Raw genomic sequence first — 21541 nt, 5'->3', positions numbered from 1 at the left:
CTATGAGTCAGAATCGGCTGGATGGCACCTAACAACAACAACAACGTCTATTTTGTCTTTTGTTGCTAGCGCTTTTGTTATCTATCTGACAATCTATTGCTAAACCCTAGGTCCCATAGCCTCGCTCCTACATTTACTTCTAAGAATTTTATGGTTGTATTTTTCATACTTATGTCCTTGGTACATTTCAAATAGGTTTTTCTGTATGAGACATTGATCCTGATTCATTCTTCTGCATGTGGAAAATTCAGTTTTCCCAACATGATTTGTTAATGAGACTCTTCCTTCCCCATTGAATGGACTTAGCACCCTTACTGAAAATCAGTTGACCATAGATGTATGGATTTATTTTTGGACTTTTTAATTCTAGTCCATTGGTCTATGCCTATGATTATACAAGTACCAGACTGTTTTAATTATTGTAGCTTTATAGTATGTTTTGAAATCAGGAAGTGTGAGTCCTACTACTTTATTTTTCTTCAAGTGTACTTCAGCTATTTGGGGTTCCTTGCCATTCTGTATCAGTTTGAGGATTGGCTTTTCCATTTCTGCAAAGAAGGCTGTTGGAATTTTGATGGGTATTGCATTGAATTTATAAAATGACCTTGCTTCTTTTGCCACACCTTCTCTCTCTCTTCTTATTCCCTTTTCCACTTTGAAGGACCCGTGTGATTATATGGAAACCCTGGGGATGTAGTGGTTAAGTGCTACAGCTCCTAACCAAAAGGTCAGCAGTTTGAATCCACCAGGTGCTCTTTGGAAACTCTATGAGGCAGTTTTACTCTGTCTATTTTTTTTTTTTTTTTTTTATAGGGTGGCTATGAGTCAGACTTGACTCTATGGGATGGGTTTTGCGTGTGTTTGTGTTTGTGTCATTACATTAGACCCACTGGAAAATCTAGGATAATCTCCCTATTTTAAGGTCATCTGATTAAAAAACTGTAACCTGTTGCCATCAAGTCTATTCCAGTTCATAGCAATCCTACAGGACAGTGTAGAAGTGAGTGCCCCATAGTGTTTCCAAGGAGTGGAATTGAATTGCTGACCTTTTGGTTTGCAACCGAGCTCTTAACCACTATGCCACCAGGGCTCCGATTTCATCTGATTAGGGACCTTAATTCCATCTGCAACTTTTCTTCTTTGCCGTATAACCTAACATATTCACAGCCTCTGGGTATTAGAATGTGGACATCACTGGGGGGCCATTATTCTGCCTACCAACACAGGGTTCTACTGAGCCACTGGATTCCTTTTCAGCTGAAGCCCCTTCTCTCTATATCATTAGTTACAGCTTTATCTACACTGCTTTCATCAATCATCTTTCTGCTTTCTGCACTCCAGAGATTTTTTGAAATTTCTCATCAACTAATAGAGCCCTTCCCATTCTCAATGCTATTTTAACCTTTTTATTCTTTTTTCTTTTAGTATTCTCTCAATAGGGAGGAAAGATGAATACATGTGCTTAGTCCAGGAACCTCTCCACCTCCATCTTTCTGGGCTAGCAGAAAATTTAATCTTCCTCAGTGTTGGGGCTTCATTACCTTTCATAGTTACACCAGCTTCTGGGAGATTTAAGAGGTGCCTGAAGGCATCTCATCTCCAGACATCATAGACACCACTGACATCTTTATTACTAAAGCTGACAGTGATCCTTTAAAGTCTAACATCTCTCTGCTTCCAGGGCACGAGCAGGGCTGAAGACTTTCTGCTGAGTGGGAATGGTATTGCCCTATTAGGCTACAACATTCCCTCTAAAATCTTGCTCATCTCCTCAGAATACTACCAGAAATCATGGGACCTGCTGGCTTTTGTACCCTTACAAGGAATCCCCTCTCTCTCCTTTTCTCCTCCCCTTAAGTCACTTCTCCTTTTTTCTGTGGTCCTGCTAGGCCAATGTCTTAGACTGGTTTCTCTAGAGGAGCAAAACCAGTGAAGCATATGTATAAATACAGAGAGATTTATTGAAAAGAAATGGCTTGTGCAGTTGTGGGAGCTGGCAAGTCCCAAATCTGTGAATCAGGCAGCAGGCTAGAGGCCTCTCTAGCTGGCTCTCGTGGTTGCGGTTGCTGGCAAACCCAAAATCTGCAGGTCAGGCAGAAGGCTGAAGAATTCTGCAGTTACATCTCAAGAACTGGAGGTCAGGTGATGAGAAGAGCGCAGTGTCAAAAGAGAAACAAAGAAAGAGAGAGAGAGAAATCCTTGGTGGAACATCCATTTATATACGGGAGGCAGGCCACACCCCCAAAGAAACACCTCTTTTGACTGGCTGATCACATCAGATTACATAAAGGAAGTGATTACACTATATTACATTATGGAAGAGCAGTTAGTCCAATGTCTGCCAAACCACTGAGAATCATAGACTAGCCAAGTTGACACATAACATTAACCATCACAGATACCTAGCCTCAACTTCTCAACAAGGTCAGGCATTACGAAAACTAAGGCAGAAAGGAAAGTGTCTTGCAAATAACTTCTTTAACTTCCCTGAGGCAAGAAAGCCTATAACTCTCTGGATAAATCCATCTGGATACATAAGTGTAATCTACATTTATCTAGCTGTCTGTTTGATTATCTGTTGCTCTAGAACTCTCCATCCTTTTGTTTTTCACAAATGGGATTATAGTACACATAGTTTTGCCGCATTAAATCACTGAACTGTGATTTAATTGTCCCATATTCATGGGCATTTGTTACTTTTTTTTATTACAAATAATGCTGCAACAAATGTACTTTTATATATATTTTGTATATCTATGGGAGTATATTTTAAGAATATATTCCCTCCTCAAAATGTTAAACGCAGGGTTAACATGTGGCTCAGCAATTCCACTCCTAGAGATCTACCCAAGAGAATTTAACACATATGTCCACACAAAAACTGAGTAATGCTCGTAGCAGTATTATTCATAATAGCCAAAAAGTGGAAACAACCCAAATGTCCATCAACTGATGAATGAATAAAACTTGGTATATCCATATAATGGACTATTATTCAGCCATAAAAAGGAATGAATTTCTGATACATGCTACAGCATGGATGATCCAGAAAACATGCGAAGTGGAAGAAGCCAGTCATAAAAAACAATGTGTTGTATTATTCCATTTATACGAAAGTCTAGAATAGGCAAATCTGTAAAGGCAAAAAACAGACCACTGGTTATGTAGGCCTAGTAGTGGAGTGGGGAATGGGGAGGGAATGACTGCTAATGAGTATGGTGTTTTTTTTAGGGGTAGCAAAAATGTTCCATAGTGGTGATAGTTGCACATTCAACCCATGAATAGACTTAAAAAACACTGACTTGTACGCTTTAAATGGGTCATTATATGGTATGTGAATCATATATCAATAGTGCTGTTTTAAAAATATATATGTGCATATATATATTCCTATAGCTGTATATAGATAATATATATATTCCTATAGATGGAGTACCCAGGGATTAGTGTTGAACTCCCTTATTTACACACTATTCCTAGATAGCCTCATCCAGTTCCATGGCTTTATACATCATCTACACTCCAATGACTCACAAACCCACACTTCCAACTTTAATAGCTCCCTTGAACTCTTGCCTCATGTATGCAAATACTTTCTTGATATCTCCTCTTGGGTGTTATATAGACATCTCTCATTTTACCCTAAACAGCTCCTCTCCTGTATTCCAGAACCCAATTTATGGTACCACCATACTTTCTTAAAAAAACCTAGACGTCACTCTTAATATCCTCTTCTGTTAATTCTACATCCTATCCCCCAAAACCACCAATTTCATATCACGTCCTCTGCTACCACCCTTGTTTTAGCTACTATCATCTCTCATTGGGATACCCTAACATCCTCCTAACAGGTCTCTTTACCTCTTCTCCTGGCTTTCTATAATCCACTCTCCACTCAGAAAACAAAATGTTTTTTAATAAATATAAATCAAATCTAGTCATTCCCCTTACTAAAATTGTTCCAATTGCACTACTACAATGTAAATCCCCTTCTCTGGTTTACAAAGTCCTGCACATATCTGGAACCTAGGTAATCTTGTACATACTGGCCTTTTTTCAATTACTCAAGTAAGGAAATCTCTTTCCCACCTTACTAATATTATTAATTATTAGTATTATTTGTTTGGAGTGCTCTTCACCAAGATCCTGGGATAGCTAATTGCTTATCATTCAGAGCTCAGCTTAAATGTTATGTCCTCAGAGAGATCTTCTCTGAATACCCAATGTGAGCAGCTACCCTTTTAAAATTATCTGCTTAGCACTTGTAACTATTTTTTATTGATGTTTTTAGGACATAAAATTTTAACGTTTGAATAGGTAATCCATATTCACATGGTTCAAAAGTAAAAAATAAGTGGGTGACAAGTCTCTCGTTTCCCCAGTTTTCTAGTCCTACGTCCCCATGTTCCCAAACCTAGATATTTTGCATGCAAACATATGCACATATTTTTCTTTCCCTTTGTTATTTTTCACACAAATGGTAATACTATACAATCTCTTGTACAACCTTACATTTCTCTTGTTTTTTCTCTTCATACATCTTGGAGAACTGGCAAACTTAAGAGGGAATTTTGGAAAGATACTGGGTCACTCACAGCATGACAAGAAGACTGGAGAACGAAGTTTAGGACTAAGAACCAAGACAGAACAAGAACCAGATTAATAACCAGAACAGCAGACATTACCTAACTTTCTGGTCATAACCTACTGCCAGATGAGTTTTTCCCACTCAAGAATTTCTCTGGAGAGAAGGTTGAACTGGCAAAGATTAGGTTGTGTGTCCACTGTTGGACTGTACTAGGACAATGACAGGATGCACAGAGCGACCTTTTGGGACCCCCTTGCCTTCTGTATGGGAAAGTAGGGTGCCTTGCCTGTACACAACCGGGGAGAGGTAACTCACCAAAAGGAGATGGAAATGTGATTAAGAAGAATTAAGATGGGAGAATGGCCAATAGAGGAGCTTATGCCTTGTTTTATTTTATACACTTAAGTATAACAAAAATAATCTATGTCAACAGTTGAGGCCGAGGATTTGTTTTTCTTTTTTACAGGAGATGATGCATCATTCAAGTCAGAGAAACGCTGGTATAAATCTGTATTAAAGTCTTCCAGCTGCTTCACAATGCAGTCAGCTCCTCACCTACTATGACAGAGCAATAGGTCTGCTGAGAATAAAAAAAGATTCTTTATTAAGTCAGCCAAATGCCTCTTAATGAACATTACCTTAGTCAAAAGCCATATTTAAGCTTTGCCTTGTAAGGTCTCTAATAAATACTCAGCTAATGGCCATTCTCTCATCCACTTTCTAAAAGTGGAGCAGTTTTATTCTCTTAGGGACCCTGTTACTATTATTTTTTTTTTATTATAAATATCTATTGCTTTGGAAAAAAGTCTTCAGCAAGGAGTTACAACCTGAAGTGGGACTTTAGATATATCGTAAACTTAATGGTTAACATTTCACAAAGGAACATATATGAGTCTATGGATGTAGGACCATGTTCTTCCCTTTTGGTTTTCTAACTCCAGGTCTTTGCACATTTCACTGTAACACTTTACCTTAACTTCCAAGCTGCCCTTTGAAATCTTCTGTTCAGTTCTTTTATTTCATCATTTCTACTGTTTGCTTTAGCTATTCCTCATTCAAGAGCAAGTTTCAAAGTCTCTTCTGACATCATTTTGGTCTTTTCTTTCTTTCCCGTCTTTTTAATGACCTTTTGCTTTCTTCACGTATGATATCCCTGATGTCATCCCACAACTCTTCTGGTCTTCAGTCTTTAGTGTTCAGTGCATCAAATCTATTGTTGAGATGGTGTCTTAGCTATCTAGTGCTGCTGTAACAGAAATACGACAAGTGGATGGCTTTAACAAAGAGAAATTTATTTCCTCACAGTAAAGTAGGCTAGACTTCCAAATTCAGGGCGTGAGCTTCAATGGAAGGCTTTCTCTGTCGGCTCTGGAGGAAGGTCTTTTTCATCAACCTTCCCCTGGACTAGGAGCTTCTCCGTGCAGGAACCTTGGGCTCAAAGGATGTACTCTGCTCTCAGGATTGCTTTCTTGGTGGTATGAGGTCCCTTGTGTGTCTGCTCATTTCTCTCTTTTATATCCCAAAAGAAATTGGCTCAAATCACAATCCAATCTTGTAGATTGAGTCCTGCCTCATTAACATAACTGCCACCTATCCCCCCCTCATTAACATCATAAAGGCAGGATTTATAACACACAGGAAAATCACATCAGATGACAAAATAGTGGACAATCACACAATACTGAGAATCATAGCCTACCCAAATTGACACATATATTTGGGAGACACAATTCAATCCATGATAGATGATCTCCTAGTTCAGGTGCGATATACTCAAGGTTGTACTTTGGCTCTCGTGGACTTGTTTTAATTTTCATCTTGAACTTGAACTTGCACATGAGCAATTGACGGTCTGTTCTTTATTTGGCCCCTGGACTTGTTCTGACTTGATATTGAGCTTCTCCATCGTCTCTTTCCACAGATGTAGGTGATGTGATTCCTACGTATTCCATCTGGCAAGGTCCAAGTGTATAGTCGCTTTCATATTGTTGAAAAAAGGTATTTGCAATGAATAGGTCATTGGTCTTCCAAAATTCTATCATGCGATCCCCAACGGTTTCCATCACCAAGTTCATATTTTACAACTATTGATCCTTCTTGTTTCCAACTTTCACGCTCCAATCACCAGTAATTATCAATGCATCTAAATGTCAGATACAGAAGCTGGTAAAATTTTGAATTTCTTTATCTTTGGCCTTAGTGGTTGGTGTGTAAATTTGAGTAAGAGTAGATTAACTGGTCCTTCTTGTAGATGCATGGATATTAACCTGTCAGTGACAGCTTGTACTTCAGGATACATCTTGAAGTGTTCTTTTTGACAATTAATGGGATTCTGTTCTTCTTCAATTATAATGAAATGTGTAAAGACCTGGGGTTAAAAAAGCAGAAGGGAAGAACATGCTTGGGATTTCTCAAGCTGAAAAAACCGGAGAAAAAGTTCAAGCTTTGAGTTGCAACACTGAAGGATTCTATGGGCAAAAAAGTGAACAATTCAGGAAGCATCAAAAGAAGATGGAAAAATATAGTCACTGTACCAAAAAGACTTGGTTGACATTCAACCATTTCAGGAGGTAGCATATGATCAAGAACCAATGGTACTGAAGCAAGAAGTCCAAGTTGCACTGAAAGCATTGGAGAAAAACAAGTGTCCAGGAATTGATGTAATACCAATTGAGATATTGCAACAAATGAATTCAACGCTTGAAGTGCTCACCTACCTATGCCAAGAAATGTGGAAGACAGCTACCTGGCCAACTGACTGGAAGAGATCTATATACATGCTCATTCTAAAGAAAAGTGATTCAATGGAACGTGGAAATTATCGAACAGTATAATTAATTTTTTTTTTTTTTATAATTAATACCACACGCTAGCAAAATTTTGCTGAAGATAATTCAAAAACAGTTGCAGCAGAGTATCGACAGGGGACTGCCAGAAATTTAAGCCACATTCAGAAGAGGATGTGCAATCAGGACAAACACTTCAGCTTCACATTCAAAGCTCTCTGTATCTGCTTCCTGTCTTAACTCTCACCATCCCTTTATGGCCTTTAATTCTCCGAAGCCTGTTTGTTTACTCTCACCTAAAGACATTATACACATTCCCACTTATATGCCTATTATTGTTAGGTGCCCTTGAGTCAGTTCCAACTCATAGTGACTGTGATGGTTAAGACTGTGTCAACCTGGCTGGGCCATGATTCTCAGTGCTTTGGCAGTCACATAATGTTGTGATCACTTCCCTGTTGAGATTGGATACGTGATTACCCCCATGATGGGATCTGCTGTGAGTAGTCAATCAACTGAAGGAGAGTTTCCTTGGGCATGTGGCCTGCATTGAGCGTGGACGTATGTTTAGGCAGGCTGGAGCTGGCAGTTTTTGCTCATTTTGGATCCTGCAGCTGGCTCCTGTTCATCTGACCTCCAGTTCTTGGGACTTGAGCTAGCAGCTTACCTGCGGTCTTGCCTGCTGACCTTGGGATTCGTTGATCTTCACAGCCTATGAGCAACAGCCCTGCTCTCCAACCTGCCTATCTTGGGTTCACCAGCCCTTGTTGCTATGTGAATCAGAAGAAGCCTCTATCACGGCAGTTGTGTGCAAGATGGGTTTAAAGAAAAGATCCAGAAAAATAGGTGACATCATCTATATGCACTGTGATGATATTCCAAGCCAGTATTGAATTTACTGGTGTGATCTTTGTTTGTTGCAGCAGTCACTAGCCAAATGAGTCACAATATAAGAAACTGTATCAAATTCTTTCAACAACTTCCCAATTAAATTGATAGTCACTAGGTGTATTTGTGGTCTCAGCTGAGAATTTCTTTTACTATCAATGACATTCTTCACTGTGTTGAATCCTCTCTTCGCTTCCTCTGAACTATCAACAACTACATTTACATTTTTTTCTAACCCTTAAAACAGTCTGAAATTTTACATCTTTAGTGCTAAGTCATTCATTGAAAATCATAATTTTATTTATTTTTATTTACCTTCAATTCACAGAGTTCTGCAAATCTTAATTGTCCAACTTTCAGGATTCAGTAAGTTGAACAAACTTAAAAAATCATTATACTTTTCACTTTTATTATCAGACTACAAGTGCATTTGCTTAATTATTAGAAAACGTTAGTTTCTCTTGAAATTGTTATTTTGTTTCAAATGGTATATCATAATTTCTTTCAATAATCTTCTGCTTCATTTTCCTTTACTTAGTTGTGTACGTCCACATCTTTGCTAATTAACCTTAGCTGTCAGCTTTAATCGACAAAATATTTTTCTTGTATTGACTTTATAACAAGGTATCTCTGTTAGAGTATCCTTTATTAAAGCTATGTATATTTTAAACTTTACTTTTCAAATATAACTATTCCCATTTTACAATTTCTGTTAAGTGACTTTACAAGTTTTGGTAAGATTTACAAACGAATTTTGCGGTTTAACATTAGTACTACCATGCCCACTGAAATTCAAGAATGTTTCATTATTCGTTATATAAATCTTAGATCTTCAGATATATTATTCCTTCTTATGTGCAGTAAATATATAATTCAGAGATAATAAATTAGTCATTCTCCTAAGGCATAGTGTTTTATAAAGAATAGAGTACTTCAAATGTTTCTCAGATGTCTCTGACAGGATGCCCATTATTCAATGGTCATGAAACATTCTACACAATTTCTTGAACTAATGGATTAATATTAAAATCTATTACTAATATTACAGCTTATTCCACTTTACCAGCTAGTACAGGAACTCATCTACCACTTGTCAGTTTGTCATACTATGGTGACTTCATGTTGCTATGATACTGAAAGTTACGTCACCAGTTATTTCCAAATAACAGCAGGGTCACCCCTGGTTGACAGGTTTCAGTGGAACTTCTAGACTAAGAAAGACTAGAAAGAAAGGCCTGGCAATCTACCTCCAAAAATTAAAACTTTACGGATCATAGCAGAATATTGTCCAACTCACTTGCTTTGGACACATCACCAGGAGGGATCAATCACAGGAGGAAGACATCATATATGATGAAGTAGAGGATCATCGAGGGTGAGGGAGACCCTAGGGGAGACTGATTGGCACAATAGCTCCAACAATGGATTCAAACATGACAGTGAGCATAAGATAACACAGAACAGGGCAATATTTCGTTCTGTTGTAATAAGGTCACCATGACCTGGAGTCAACTAAATGGCAGCTATCTAATCTATCAATCCACAGATAAAACCTGTTGCTAACAGAGTAAAGCTGCCCTGTCCAGTTTCCAAGGAATGGCTGGTGGATTCAAACTGCCAACCTTTTCATTAGCAGCCCAGCTCTCAAACACTGCGCTGACAGGGATCCAATCTCCAGATAGTTAAATTATGCCATAAAACTGTGTGATCGAATATATTCAATTACATAAAATTTAAGGTTCTATTATTACAAGTTTAATGAAATGACCACAGTGAGCCTGCACTTGTGGGAGCTTGGGAAGCCAACTGCCAGTTAGTTGTTGCATTATATCTGAATTCACATTAATGTGGGGCCCACTATGAGTCTTCTCTGTATTTCAACCACCAAAATCAGTCCTGCATATGTTGCAATAAAGGCCTGTTCTATGTTAATGACAGTAAAAATGAAAAGTAAAGGCCAGATAAGAGACATCTCAAAGGACAAATTCACAGGACTTGGGCTGACTGGATGTAGTAGACAAGAGTAAGTGAAAAATCAAAGACACATCACTGGGTCACCTGAAGAATGAAGACAGTGATAGAAAATGCAGGGATAGAGCAGTTTCATCCCATCATTTAGATTGGTAGAGGAGTAGGAAAGGGGAATTAGTTTGATTTGAGTTATGCTGATTTCAAGGTGACAACAGGATACTTAGAAAGAAGCATTGAATAGGCGGTTAGACACAGGACTTAAGTTTAAGAAGGTCAGGCATTTGCTATCATGATTAAGTATGGACAAACCTGTTAAGAGTTAACAGTCTGAGAAAGGCTTTCAGAACCGAATAGAAGGATGAGGGAGTATCATCAGATAAAAGATCCATGTTAACACAAAAGCATTTCAAGTTTATAGTATCTCTTAACATACATGTATCCCTCACATTGTATCACATACATATGGAACCCTTGGAAGGTGAGAGATTAATTTCAAGATTTATTAATTCACAAATATTTATTAAGTGCTACTGGGAATACAGGGAATAAGTCCACAGTCCTTGCCCTTAATGTTTCCAATCCAACGTGGGAGACAAATAAATAAGCAATTTTTTTTTATTACAGCTCCAGATACACTGCTTTATAATGGGCTATTTACTTAACAGTCTCCATTACAGAAAAATTACATGAGGTTAAGGGATGGTGTCTACCACATTTATATCTTCAATGCCTAGTGAAGGATCTAGCACATAGGCACTCAAGTATTCTAACTGAACTTAAATGAATACTAGAATAGACTATCCTAGCAATGATGAGCACTAGTTTATGGCCAGAGCATTAGGTGTTTGGGGACGGTAAAGTGACATCATCAGATTCATGTTTTGAAACGACAACTCTGGTTGGTGATATGAAACATGGATTTGAGTTGGGAGAGATGACAGAAGGAAAATCGCTTACTGTGCTATTATAATAAACCAGTACTTCCCAAATTCTTAGGTGCATATAGGGTTACTGGGAGGCAATGAGATACAGAAGGGCCAAGAGCTTAGACCTGGAATTAAGATCCTGGCTCTGTTTAGTAAATGTTTGAAGAAAAAAACATACGAAACATCTGGTACCTAACAGTATTTAGTAAGTGTACATTTCCTTCCCCTTTTCCTTCCTCGGTACATTAAAAAAGAGAAATACATAAATCTTCCGAGTATAAAGCAGGGGATGGAAGAAGACCCAGAAGTAGAGGGAATCAAGAACATATGTGTTTGGCCTAGAAAAGGAAAACACGCTTTTCTTCTGAGATAAAAGGCAGACTATTTGAAGACTGAACTAAAGAAGTAGAGGGGAGGTAAGTTATTTTACCTTTGATGGGAGACAAAGTGGAGAAGCAGTGGACTTTAAACTGATAAATCTGAAATCTCTACCAGAAAAGGAAGATTATACACCAAGTAAAAAAGTTACCGAGGCTGTAATACATTAACCTGTAATGGTCACAAGAGTAAATCTGGAAATGTTCTCCAGCACCATTCGGCAACATGGGAGGAGCAAAGAATGTGGACAGTTTGATTCATCTGGGACTGGGAACTGGCAGGATGAAAGGGGCTTAAGGAAAGGAGGAAAAGTGGTGAAAAATGCTCTTGAAAGTCTCCCTTAAGTGAACAATAATAGGATATACATTAGGTACGGAGGGAAGTCAAGTAAGGAAGAGGATGACAGAGTGGGATAGAGAAGAGGTGAGGAATAAAAGATCTTGATTCATGACAACGTAACTAGTCTTCGTTCTTTTGATTTTGACAAATAAAATCAATTTGTTTTTTGAAGCTACAGGCTAGAAAATATAAAAATAAATGTTTTCTTTAAATTTATTACATGTCTTCTAATTGACAAAATCCAATTCTTGAGTTACACACGATTTTCCTTTATGCAGGAGAAAAATGACATCTAAGTAGATGGACTAATTCATTCTACTGGATTTAAACTATATTTTTTTCTTCTGTATATAGATGAAGTGAAGAGAATTTTTGATTATTCAACAAATACTCTTTTTATAAGTCCCCGACTCAATGCCAAGCATTTGTTACTGACAAAGATAAAAACGAGGAAAGAATCATGAATAGCACCAGGCCAAAATTAATTAGATAAGGAATAAATCTATTTAAGCAATCTTTATACCCATAAAACCAAAACCCAGCGCTGTTGAGTTGATTCCAGCTGACAGAGGCCCCACAGGACAGAGTAGAATTGCTCCACTGGGTTTCTAAGGTGGTAAATCTTTACCAAAGCAGTCTACCACGTCTTTCTCTCATGGTGCAGCTGGTGGGTTCAAACTGCCGACCTTTCTTTTTGGTTAGCAGCTGGGCGCTTAACTACCGTGCCACCAGGGCTCCTTAGCAATCTTTATACTTAAAGATAAATACTTTAATTTCTGCCTATAATGTCAGCATTACATTTTTTTTAACTTTTTTTTTTTTTTTTAAAGTTATAGGCTTATAAACATGAAGTTCAAATTTCCATACTGTGGCACAAATACCCATGATATTTAGAAGAGGCATCATCACTGTTATAACAGAAGATTCAAATTATTTTAAAAGTTAGTATAGGCAGCAACTAACTTTTCAAAAGATTTAGGCTGAATGCTTCCTGAGAATTTTCTCATATAAGTATATGGTGATTAGATCCTACATAAACAGTTATAGAGCCAATCAAGCAAACAATGTTCTAAGGGAACACAAACTTTCATTTTGGAATGTTAACAAATACTTCTAACACAGGGATCAGGGACGCTTTTTTTTAATTAAAAACAATTTTTTTTCCTACCACTTGGGCCACAGAATGGCTCCAGTGGCTTGCGGCTGAACATTATACAAACGGGATAGTGAAGTCAAGGTTAAGGCACTATAGAGCTGAACAGTTCCTTTCAGTCTGGCACTACTAGCTCTCATGTTAACACTTTTTCTTTCCTTTAAGCATAGAGATTATAAATGCCTGCTTCCCTTTTCATTCAATCACCTATTGCCTTCAAGGTGGCAGTGATGTGGAAGGGAAGGAAAAGGGCATTTCCCCCTGCTTTTGTATGTGAGGTAAGTAAATAACCCTTTAATAATTTTCACTACCAATAATGGGTTAATATAAGGAGATATACAAGCTCCATCCTAAGATTTTTTTCCATACACTGTTTTTTTTCTTCCCAACAGAAAAGACAATGCCATAACCAGGTACTAATCAGTTTTAGGGCACACAAATAAGTTATATTAGAAGGAAAAAAAAAAAAGGATTTGGGCTGTTGGATGCTGCTGAGTTTATTTTTGACTCATAGTGACCTCATGTGAGAGTAGAATTCCCCATAGGGTTTTCTGGCTGTAATCTTTATAGAACAGATTGCCATGTCTTTCTTCCATGGAGCTGCTGGGTAGGCTCCAACCTTCAACCTTTCAGTTTGAGGCTGAGTGCTTAAGCATTGCACCACCAGGTCTCCTTGGATTTGGGCAAGTATATGAATATCATTAAGTGTAGACTTCTATTTAAAGCACAGAATTTGTGGGGTGGGAAAAGAGGAAAAAAAAGGTAGGGGGCAAGAAAAAGGACCAGAGTGCTTACTGTTTTATCACTGACATGCTTTTCATGAAGGACTTCAGTAAGGGGGTTTCCAGGGAAAAGAAGACTGAGAAATTGTAAACAACAGGTTCCTGTGGTCTCTGGGCCAGCTAGCTACAGAAACTGGCTCAAAGCAGTCATTAGCTTGGAACTGGGGTAGATGAACTGGGAACTAACCATACAGTACCGTTAGGAAGCATCTGGATAAAACTCTCTGGAAGCTGAAGTCTTCTTTATTGACAGAACCAATAGAACATTCATGGTAGCAGAGCACAGTAGGTCACAACGTCCCACTGCAGCACATTCCGACATTCAAATTAGACCTATTTAAATGTGGCTCTTTTCCATTCCTTCAGCTTTATACTGTGGTAATGATCTGTACAGAGGGGTTCCATATTGAAACAACTTGATTCACATCACCCCATTCATTCAGTTTTTGGAGACTAACCACTGGGGCAAATATTGTACGAGGTGATAAATTAAAAGACAAAAAACATATGTAACTAAAATAAGTGATCAGGCCCAATCAAAATCGCTTAATGTTATTCATTTTCTTCTTTGAACATCTTACTTAAGTGCTCTACTAGTGCTATTAGCTCAGGGTTCCCACCACATGCATCAATTTGTTTATATGCTTTAGATTCGAGCTCTTTAAGAGTATTCCGAGTGTATTCAAAAGAACCTACGTTCTCAAGATAATGTACACAGTATTTTTTAATATCTACGTTTTCGGTTCTCTGGCGCAAGATACTCTGCACCTGGGTGCTTTCAGGCCTCGACCAAATAGCGTGAATAGTAGGGAATGAGAACTTTCCCTCTGTTAGATCTTCACAAAAGCTTTTGTTTTCACTATATTCTTTGGAGTGTAGATTAGCATAATCATCCCTAATTTGGAAAAAGAGCCCAAGAGTATTAAGTAGTGGCTTTAAATCTTTCTTGTAATCAGAAAACAACTGCATGAGACCTACTGCTAATCCAAATAGTCCACCGGTCTTTTGAAGCACCATAGCTTTATATTCTTCTTCAGTGGGACAAATGTAATTATCCCTCCAGTAAATATCTAGGCCTTGACCTTGATGGAGTTTCAAAAGCTGACGGGTAAAAAGCTTCACTGCATCTGGGTGATCAAGGGTCAAGACTTTTTCTAAACCAAGGAAGTAGACATAATTAGCAGAATTGATGACAGATGGAATTCCATAAATGCTGTGTGCCACTGGAAAGCCACGTCGAAGTTTTGAGTTGTCTTCAATATCATCAATGAGTAAACTGGCATTATGCAACATTTCCGTCACTTCAATGATAATCTAACATAAAAGACAATTGAAAATTTGTTTTTACCTATATAAAACATCTTATAAATACTTAATTGTATTAATAGATCATGGAAGTTTCAGGTTTCTTAAATCTTTACATTTAACGATTATTTAGCCATCTCAATATAATATTTTGCATGAGCACTATACCGAATCAAGAGCTAAGAGCATTTTTACACTTCATCTATTAATTTCCTGGAGATTAAGAATAAGATTAGATAAAATTAAGGTAAGATTAGATTAGATAAGAATAAGCTAAATACCTGTAGCTTGTCTTCTGGAACTTTCAGCCAATGATTAAAAGCTTGTGAAAGTTTGGTTCTCACTTGTTTACCTGCAATTAAAGAAAATAAAATTTGGTAGTAAAATATTTTAATTACCAGAAACACATTTAGAGATTTCCTCCAAAATTGATCAAGCTTGTTAAACCCAGCCCCATCAATCCATCACCCAAGCAGAGCTCATCTTTCTTTGCTCAGCCTCTAACCCCCTGAAATTCACACCCTAAAAAGCATAAAATTTTAAAATTAGGGCAAGCAGAAGAGAATCTAAAGGACTTCAGTGGCCTACTAACCCACTCCCTTCATCTTACTGTGGATCATAAAAACAATAATTTCAGCACTGGGATGGATTATTAGGAATTAGTCTAATTTATTCCTTTTTTGAGAAGGATGGCAGCTTTGTTAGTGGCAGTTAACTAGCACTGCCTGCTTTGCTTAGAATTGTTGCAACTTGGTCAGCAAACAGAGAACTCTAGTTTTTTTTAATGATTATGTACTTCGGTATTGAATTACTACCTTGTAAAATGACCTCTTAAATTATTCCTTTAAATTAAGCTTTTAGAGACTGAACAGCTCTGCTTCTTTCCTATAAAAAAAAAAAAAAAAATGAGATTACCATGCCCTGAAGTAGTCCAAAACTAATCTGCTTATTTTGACTAGGACCATTAGTTTTTCAACATTATTTTTTCTTACATGGAAAGCTCAAAAGAGGTCTTTACTACCAAAAGTCATTTTAGCCCAAATACAAAGCAAGGGTAGATTAAAAACCACAACCAGGTTATTCAATAAAAATGTTCTATCTGTGAGTTTCCTGATAAAGTGAACGCACAGTAACAGACTAATTTCAGATTAGTTTTTAAGCAAGTGGTTACATAAAAAGTTAAGTTTCAATAAACAAAAACACCATTTCCTTTTTTGTGTTTTTTTATACTTTTATTTACAAAGTGAGATGATGTCTCAGTGAATAGTGAGTGTAGTTTAGAAACCCAATGTAGAGTGTACTTTACTGAAAGAAAATTACTTTAATGCTGGAATTTTCTTGCATAATGATATTAAAATTCTTATGTAAATGTGGTTTGTTTTCTTAAAAAGTAGAAGAAATAATATGAAAATATATTAAAACAACTACTGTGGACTTAGTCCTTCTGGGAAAAACACTATTTTTTAAGTCCTATCTATGTTCTCTCTGCACTAACCATCCAAACAAACACCTAAATACACACACAGACTCTTACCGCTTATCAAAATGGAACAAAGTCTCACTTTCTGTGAGAAGTCTAGAAGGGAAGGCTTTTCTCAGGGTTCTGGAAACAATATCTTCTGCCTACTAAATGTTAAGGTGCACCATGTTCTGTGTAGCAATTATATACTTTATACTTCTGATCTACTTTACAGTTTAACAAGGGTCAACCTGGGCTACACTTACAATGCACAACTCTATAAAGCAATCCACATCACTTTAAAAAATAGGTTTAGAAGATGAAGAACAGAGAATCAGTGTAGAACCACATCTTTCTTGTTTTACTTCTGAATGTTACATAGAAAACTTGGCTTTTTCTTACATAGTACAATAAAGGGTTTATTCATTCAGGTATAAAGTTTTGTGTTATTTTTATTCCTCTGACCTGATTCTAGGATCTGACCTAATACTTTTAAGTCCCCAAATTACTTCTACCTCATGGCACTAAGTGTAGTCACAGAAATCCCGCAAAATTAAAAAGAAAATTACTTCTTCATTCTTAAGACCTTACCATTCCTGATTCCCTTTCTACAGCCTCTCCTTTCCCCAAAGATCTGGGGACCTACCCATACCAAAACTCATTGCCATTGAGTCAATTTGACTCATAGTGACCCTACAGGACAGAGTAGAACTGCCCCACAGGGTTTCCAAGGAAAAGACTGGTAGATTTTAACTGCTGACCTTTTGGTTAGCAGCTGAGCTCTTAACCACTGTGCCACCAGGGCTCCTTTGGGGACCTAAACTAGGGCAAATAGCAAACATAAAAGTCATTCTACTTCATTAATTTCAGAAAAATCCTAATGTCAACATTATCATCATCTTTTATGAGCAAGAGTAACTTTACATAGTACAAATGGTCTGGCCTACCTCTGAGTCACTTTGGTAGCTCTGAAAAATAGACTTGTTATATATATACATATATGTGTGGTGTTTGGTGTATATATATATATATATATATATATGTATGTATGTATATAACACAATATCCTTTAGGAAAATCTTTTGGGGTTATATTTTATCATAGATGCAAGAGTATATTTAATATTAAAAAAGGTGAGGTAACTAATGAGTTTTAAACGTGTTACCTAATGACACAAAATAGTACTTCCAGATAATGATTTTTCTTTTTTAATGTTGCAAAGGTAAACATTATGGTTAAAATATAACTCCCAGTAGTCCTTGCTTTGCATGGCAGTGGAGCGGTAGACACTTTTTAGATTCTTGTCAGCACTGATAACTGGCATGTTTTATTGCAGCACAGTTGTAGTCAGTGTGTGCCAACTTGTTACAAAAGAAGTCCAGCAATAGGTGGGTAGAGTACAGGATAAACAATGCCATGTTTCTCAATGGGACACCCTGAAATAGAAGTTGCTAGCTGCTGAAAAAATGTCACTCAAAAGCAGTCTCTTGGCTTTTTCCTAAACAGCAGGCAACTTTCCCTTTGAATTCTCCATTTGTCTTCCCTCTATTCTTTTGAAGCACTGACATTAGCAGGTGAGTCTCCATTAAGGTCTGCCAGAATAGAAATGACACCAATCATGAGTTTCCAAGGTGCAGACAGGGAACTAGCATGCTCTGGCTTTTCATAACCCTGTTTATCTTCCCCAGGCTCATGGATAATAGAAATGAACAGATTACCATTAAGGTGTGTTCACAGAGAGAAGGTGTGCTTTAGAACAGGGGGAAAAAAGTATCTATTGTGATTGAATTGAGAGCATTATCAGACTACAGTTTAGCTATATTTCAGGCTAAATAGGCTTTTGTGTTGTAGTCAAAAAATTTGCCACCTCTTATTTCTATGAGAAAGAGCATTCCAAATGGTTGGCTTATAAATGAATTTTTACCATAAGAACCCATACTTAAAAAACCCACGGTTTTAAAAACCAGCAAAACAAAACATACACACACATACACACATACAATCAGGCAGGTGGTGCTGTAGGAAACCATGTCCAATGACTCACGCTTTTAATGGAATAATGTGGGCCATGCTTCCAAAGGAGGCCCTGGGTGGTACAAATAATTAAGTCCTCGACTAGTAACCAAAAGGTTGGTAGTTGGAATTCACCCAGAGGTGCCTTGGGAGACAGGCTGGGTGATCTGCTTCTTAAAAGTCACAGCCTTGAAGATCCCATAGAGTAGTTCTGCAAACATGGCGTCACCATGAGACGGAATCACCTCGGTTGCAACTACCATTATGCTTCTGAATAATGTGGTCTATAAACATTACTGTTTAGCTCTCAAAGAAACTAGAAGTGTAAGAAATGCAATCTGTGTGATAGTGGAAAACTTGAACATGGAAGGTAAGTGAAGCCTGTTTCTTGTTATACAAATCCGCATTTACCTTCCCTATATATCTACACAGTGAGGAATACGAATGTGTGACATTCGTAAAGAATAAAATCTCTAATGGGGTAACAAAATGTTTCAAATCTTTTTACTTTTTAAGGTATGTTATATAATTATTTTTAAAAGGGTACCTCAAAAATGTACCTTGTAGGAACAAAAAATCTACTAAATCCTATTTACCAATTTTCTCATATGCATACATTAAATAGAAAATGTCAAGAGCTGGCAAGTCTAACTTTATCTGTTTGCTAACATTTAATGACCCGCTGTTGTATGAAAACTACCCTATGTGGACTGTAACTGAATGGTTACCTGGTAACTGAAGTAAGTACTTGTAGGGTTCTAGAAGAATTCTTTGGGTTATTTCTTGATCCTTCTCCATTGTTTTTAAATTTCAAAGCTGATCTGTTAAAAGGAGAAACATAAAGAAGATATTATTAACCAAATTATCTTCCAGAGTCAAACTATGAAGCAATTTGTTTCTCAAGGTGTTTTTGGAAGGAAGGGCTTTCAGTGCTGTTTTAAAAGAAAATTCGATGTGGATAAATCTCGAAACCATTATCCTAAATGAAAGAAGCCACTTACAACCAACCATTTATTGTTTGATTCCGTGTATATGAAATGTTTAGAATAGATAACGTCTATAGAGACACAAAGTACGTAAGTGGTTGACTAGAGTGGGTAATAAACAAGGAAATATTGCTTGCTAGTTGGCATGTTCTTTCTTTTAACTGTGGTAAAATATATGCAACGCTTACCATTTTAACTTTTTTGAGTGTACAATTCAGCACGTTAAGTACATTCACATGGTAATCATCATTAGTGCTTCCAGATCTTTTTTTATCAACCCAAAGAGAAACTATTCTCTTTAAAACAATAACTCCCCATTTCCTCTCCTTCTAACACTGGTAACTTCTAGTCTAATTTCTCTCTTTATAAATTTGACTATTCTAGCTACCTCATATAAGTGGAATTGTACAGTATTTGTCCTTCTGTGTCTGGCTTATTGTACTTAGCATAATGCCTTCAAGGTTCATCCATGTTGTAGCATGTAACAGAAGCCCGTTCCTTTTTATGGCTGCGTAATATTCCATTGTATGTACCTACATTTCCTTTATCTATTTATCTGTTGATGGACACCAGGGCTGTTTCCAATTTTTGGCTACAGTGAATAAGGCTGCTATAAACATTGGTGTACAAGTGTCTTTTTGAGTCCCTGCTTTCAGGTCGTCTTCTTTTTTTTTTAATTAATTTTTATTAAGCTTCAAGTGAACATTTACCATTCCAATCAGTCTGTCACATGTAGGTTTACATACATCTTACTCCCTTCTCCCACTTGCTCTCCCCCTATTGAGTCAGCCCTTTCAGTTTCTCGTTTCGTGCCAATTTTGCCATCTTCCCTCTCTCTCTATCTTCCCATCCCCCCTCAAGAGTTGCCAACACACTCTCCAGTGTCCACCTAATTTAACTGGCTCACTCTTCATCAGCATCTCTCTCCCCGCCGCTGACCAGTCCTTTCCATGCCTGATGAGCTGTCTTCAGGGATGGTTCCTGTCCTGTGCCAACAGAAGGTCTGGGGAGCATTGTCTCTGGGATTCCTCTAGTCACATTCATATCATTAGGTATGGTCTTTTTATGAGAATTTGGGGTCTGTATCTCATTGGCCTCCTGCTCCCTCAGGAGTTGTCTGTTGTGCTCCCTAGCAGGGCAGACATCAATTGTGGCCGGGCACCAACTAGTTCTTCTGGTCTCAGGATAATGTAGGTCTCTGGTTCATGTGGCCCTTTCTGTCTCTTGGGTTCTTAGTTGTCCTGTGGCCTTGGTGTTTTCCTTTGCCTTTGCTCCAGGTGGGTTGAGACCAATTGATGTATCTTAGATGTCTGCTTGATGGCATTTAGGACCCCAGGCGCCACAATTCAAAGCGGGATGCAGAATGTTTTCATAATAGAATTATTTTGCCCATTGACTTAGAAGTCCCCTCAAACCATGTTCCCCAGACCCCAGCCCCTGCTCCGCTGACCTTTGAAGCTTTCATTTTATCCCGGAAACCTCTTTGCTTTTAGTCCAGTCCAATTAGGCTGACCTTCCTTGTATTGTGTGTTGTCTTTCCCTTCACCCAAAGCAGTTCTTATCTACTGATTGATCAATAAAAAACCCTCTACCTCCCTCCCTCCCCTCTTTGTAACCACAAAAGTATGTGTTCTTCTCCGTTTTTTCTATTTCTCAAGATCTTATAATAGTGGTCTTATACAATATTTGTGCTTTTGCCTCTGACTCATTTCGCTCAGCATAATGTCTTCCAGATTCCTCCATGTTATGAAATGTTTCAGAGATTCGTCACTGTTCTTTATCGATGCGTAGTATTCCATTGTGTGAATATACCACAATTTATTTACCCATTCATCCGTTGACGGACATCTTGGTTGCTTCCAGCTTTTTGCTATTGTAAACAGAGCTGCAATAAACATGGGTGTGCATATATCTGTTTGTGTGAAGGCTCTTATTTCTCTAGGGTATATTCCGAGGAGTGGGATTTC

At 37.6% G+C, this 21541-nt stretch overlaps 1 protein-coding gene across 4 annotated transcripts in view; it reads right to left on the bottom strand.

The window, feature by feature from the left end:
• Positions 1-771: 771 nt before the first annotated feature.
• The window catches only part of GGPS1 (geranylgeranyl diphosphate synthase 1), a 32962-nt gene continuing 12192 nt past the window's right edge, over positions 772-21541 (bottom strand). For 2 of the 4 annotated variants that reach the window (XM_003410901.4, XM_023549295.2), the window contains exons 2-4: positions 19317-19409; positions 15398-15468; positions 12668-15125 (exon numbers count right to left, since the gene is read on the bottom strand). In XM_003410901.4, coding sequence (XP_003410949.1) covers positions 14364-15125; positions 15398-15468; positions 19317-19386 — 903 coding nt within the window. In that variant the 5' untranslated portion in view covers positions 19387-19409 and the 3' untranslated portion in view covers positions 12668-14363. Of the gene's footprint in view, positions 2132-12667; positions 15126-15397; positions 15469-15931; positions 16002-19316; positions 19410-21541 lie in introns of those variants that run through there. The other 2 variants (XR_010319417.1, XM_010591025.3) reach the window with 2 other exon arrangements.

The sequence above is a fragment of the Loxodonta africana genome, chromosome 25 (genome assembly GCF_030014295.1).
Source record: "Loxodonta africana isolate mLoxAfr1 chromosome 25, mLoxAfr1.hap2, whole genome shotgun sequence".
In the NCBI taxonomy this organism is placed as follows: Eukaryota; Metazoa; Chordata; class Mammalia; order Proboscidea; family Elephantidae; genus Loxodonta; species Loxodonta africana.
Note: the sequence above shows the minus strand (reverse complement) of the source record. Positions and strands in the feature narration are given on the sequence as shown.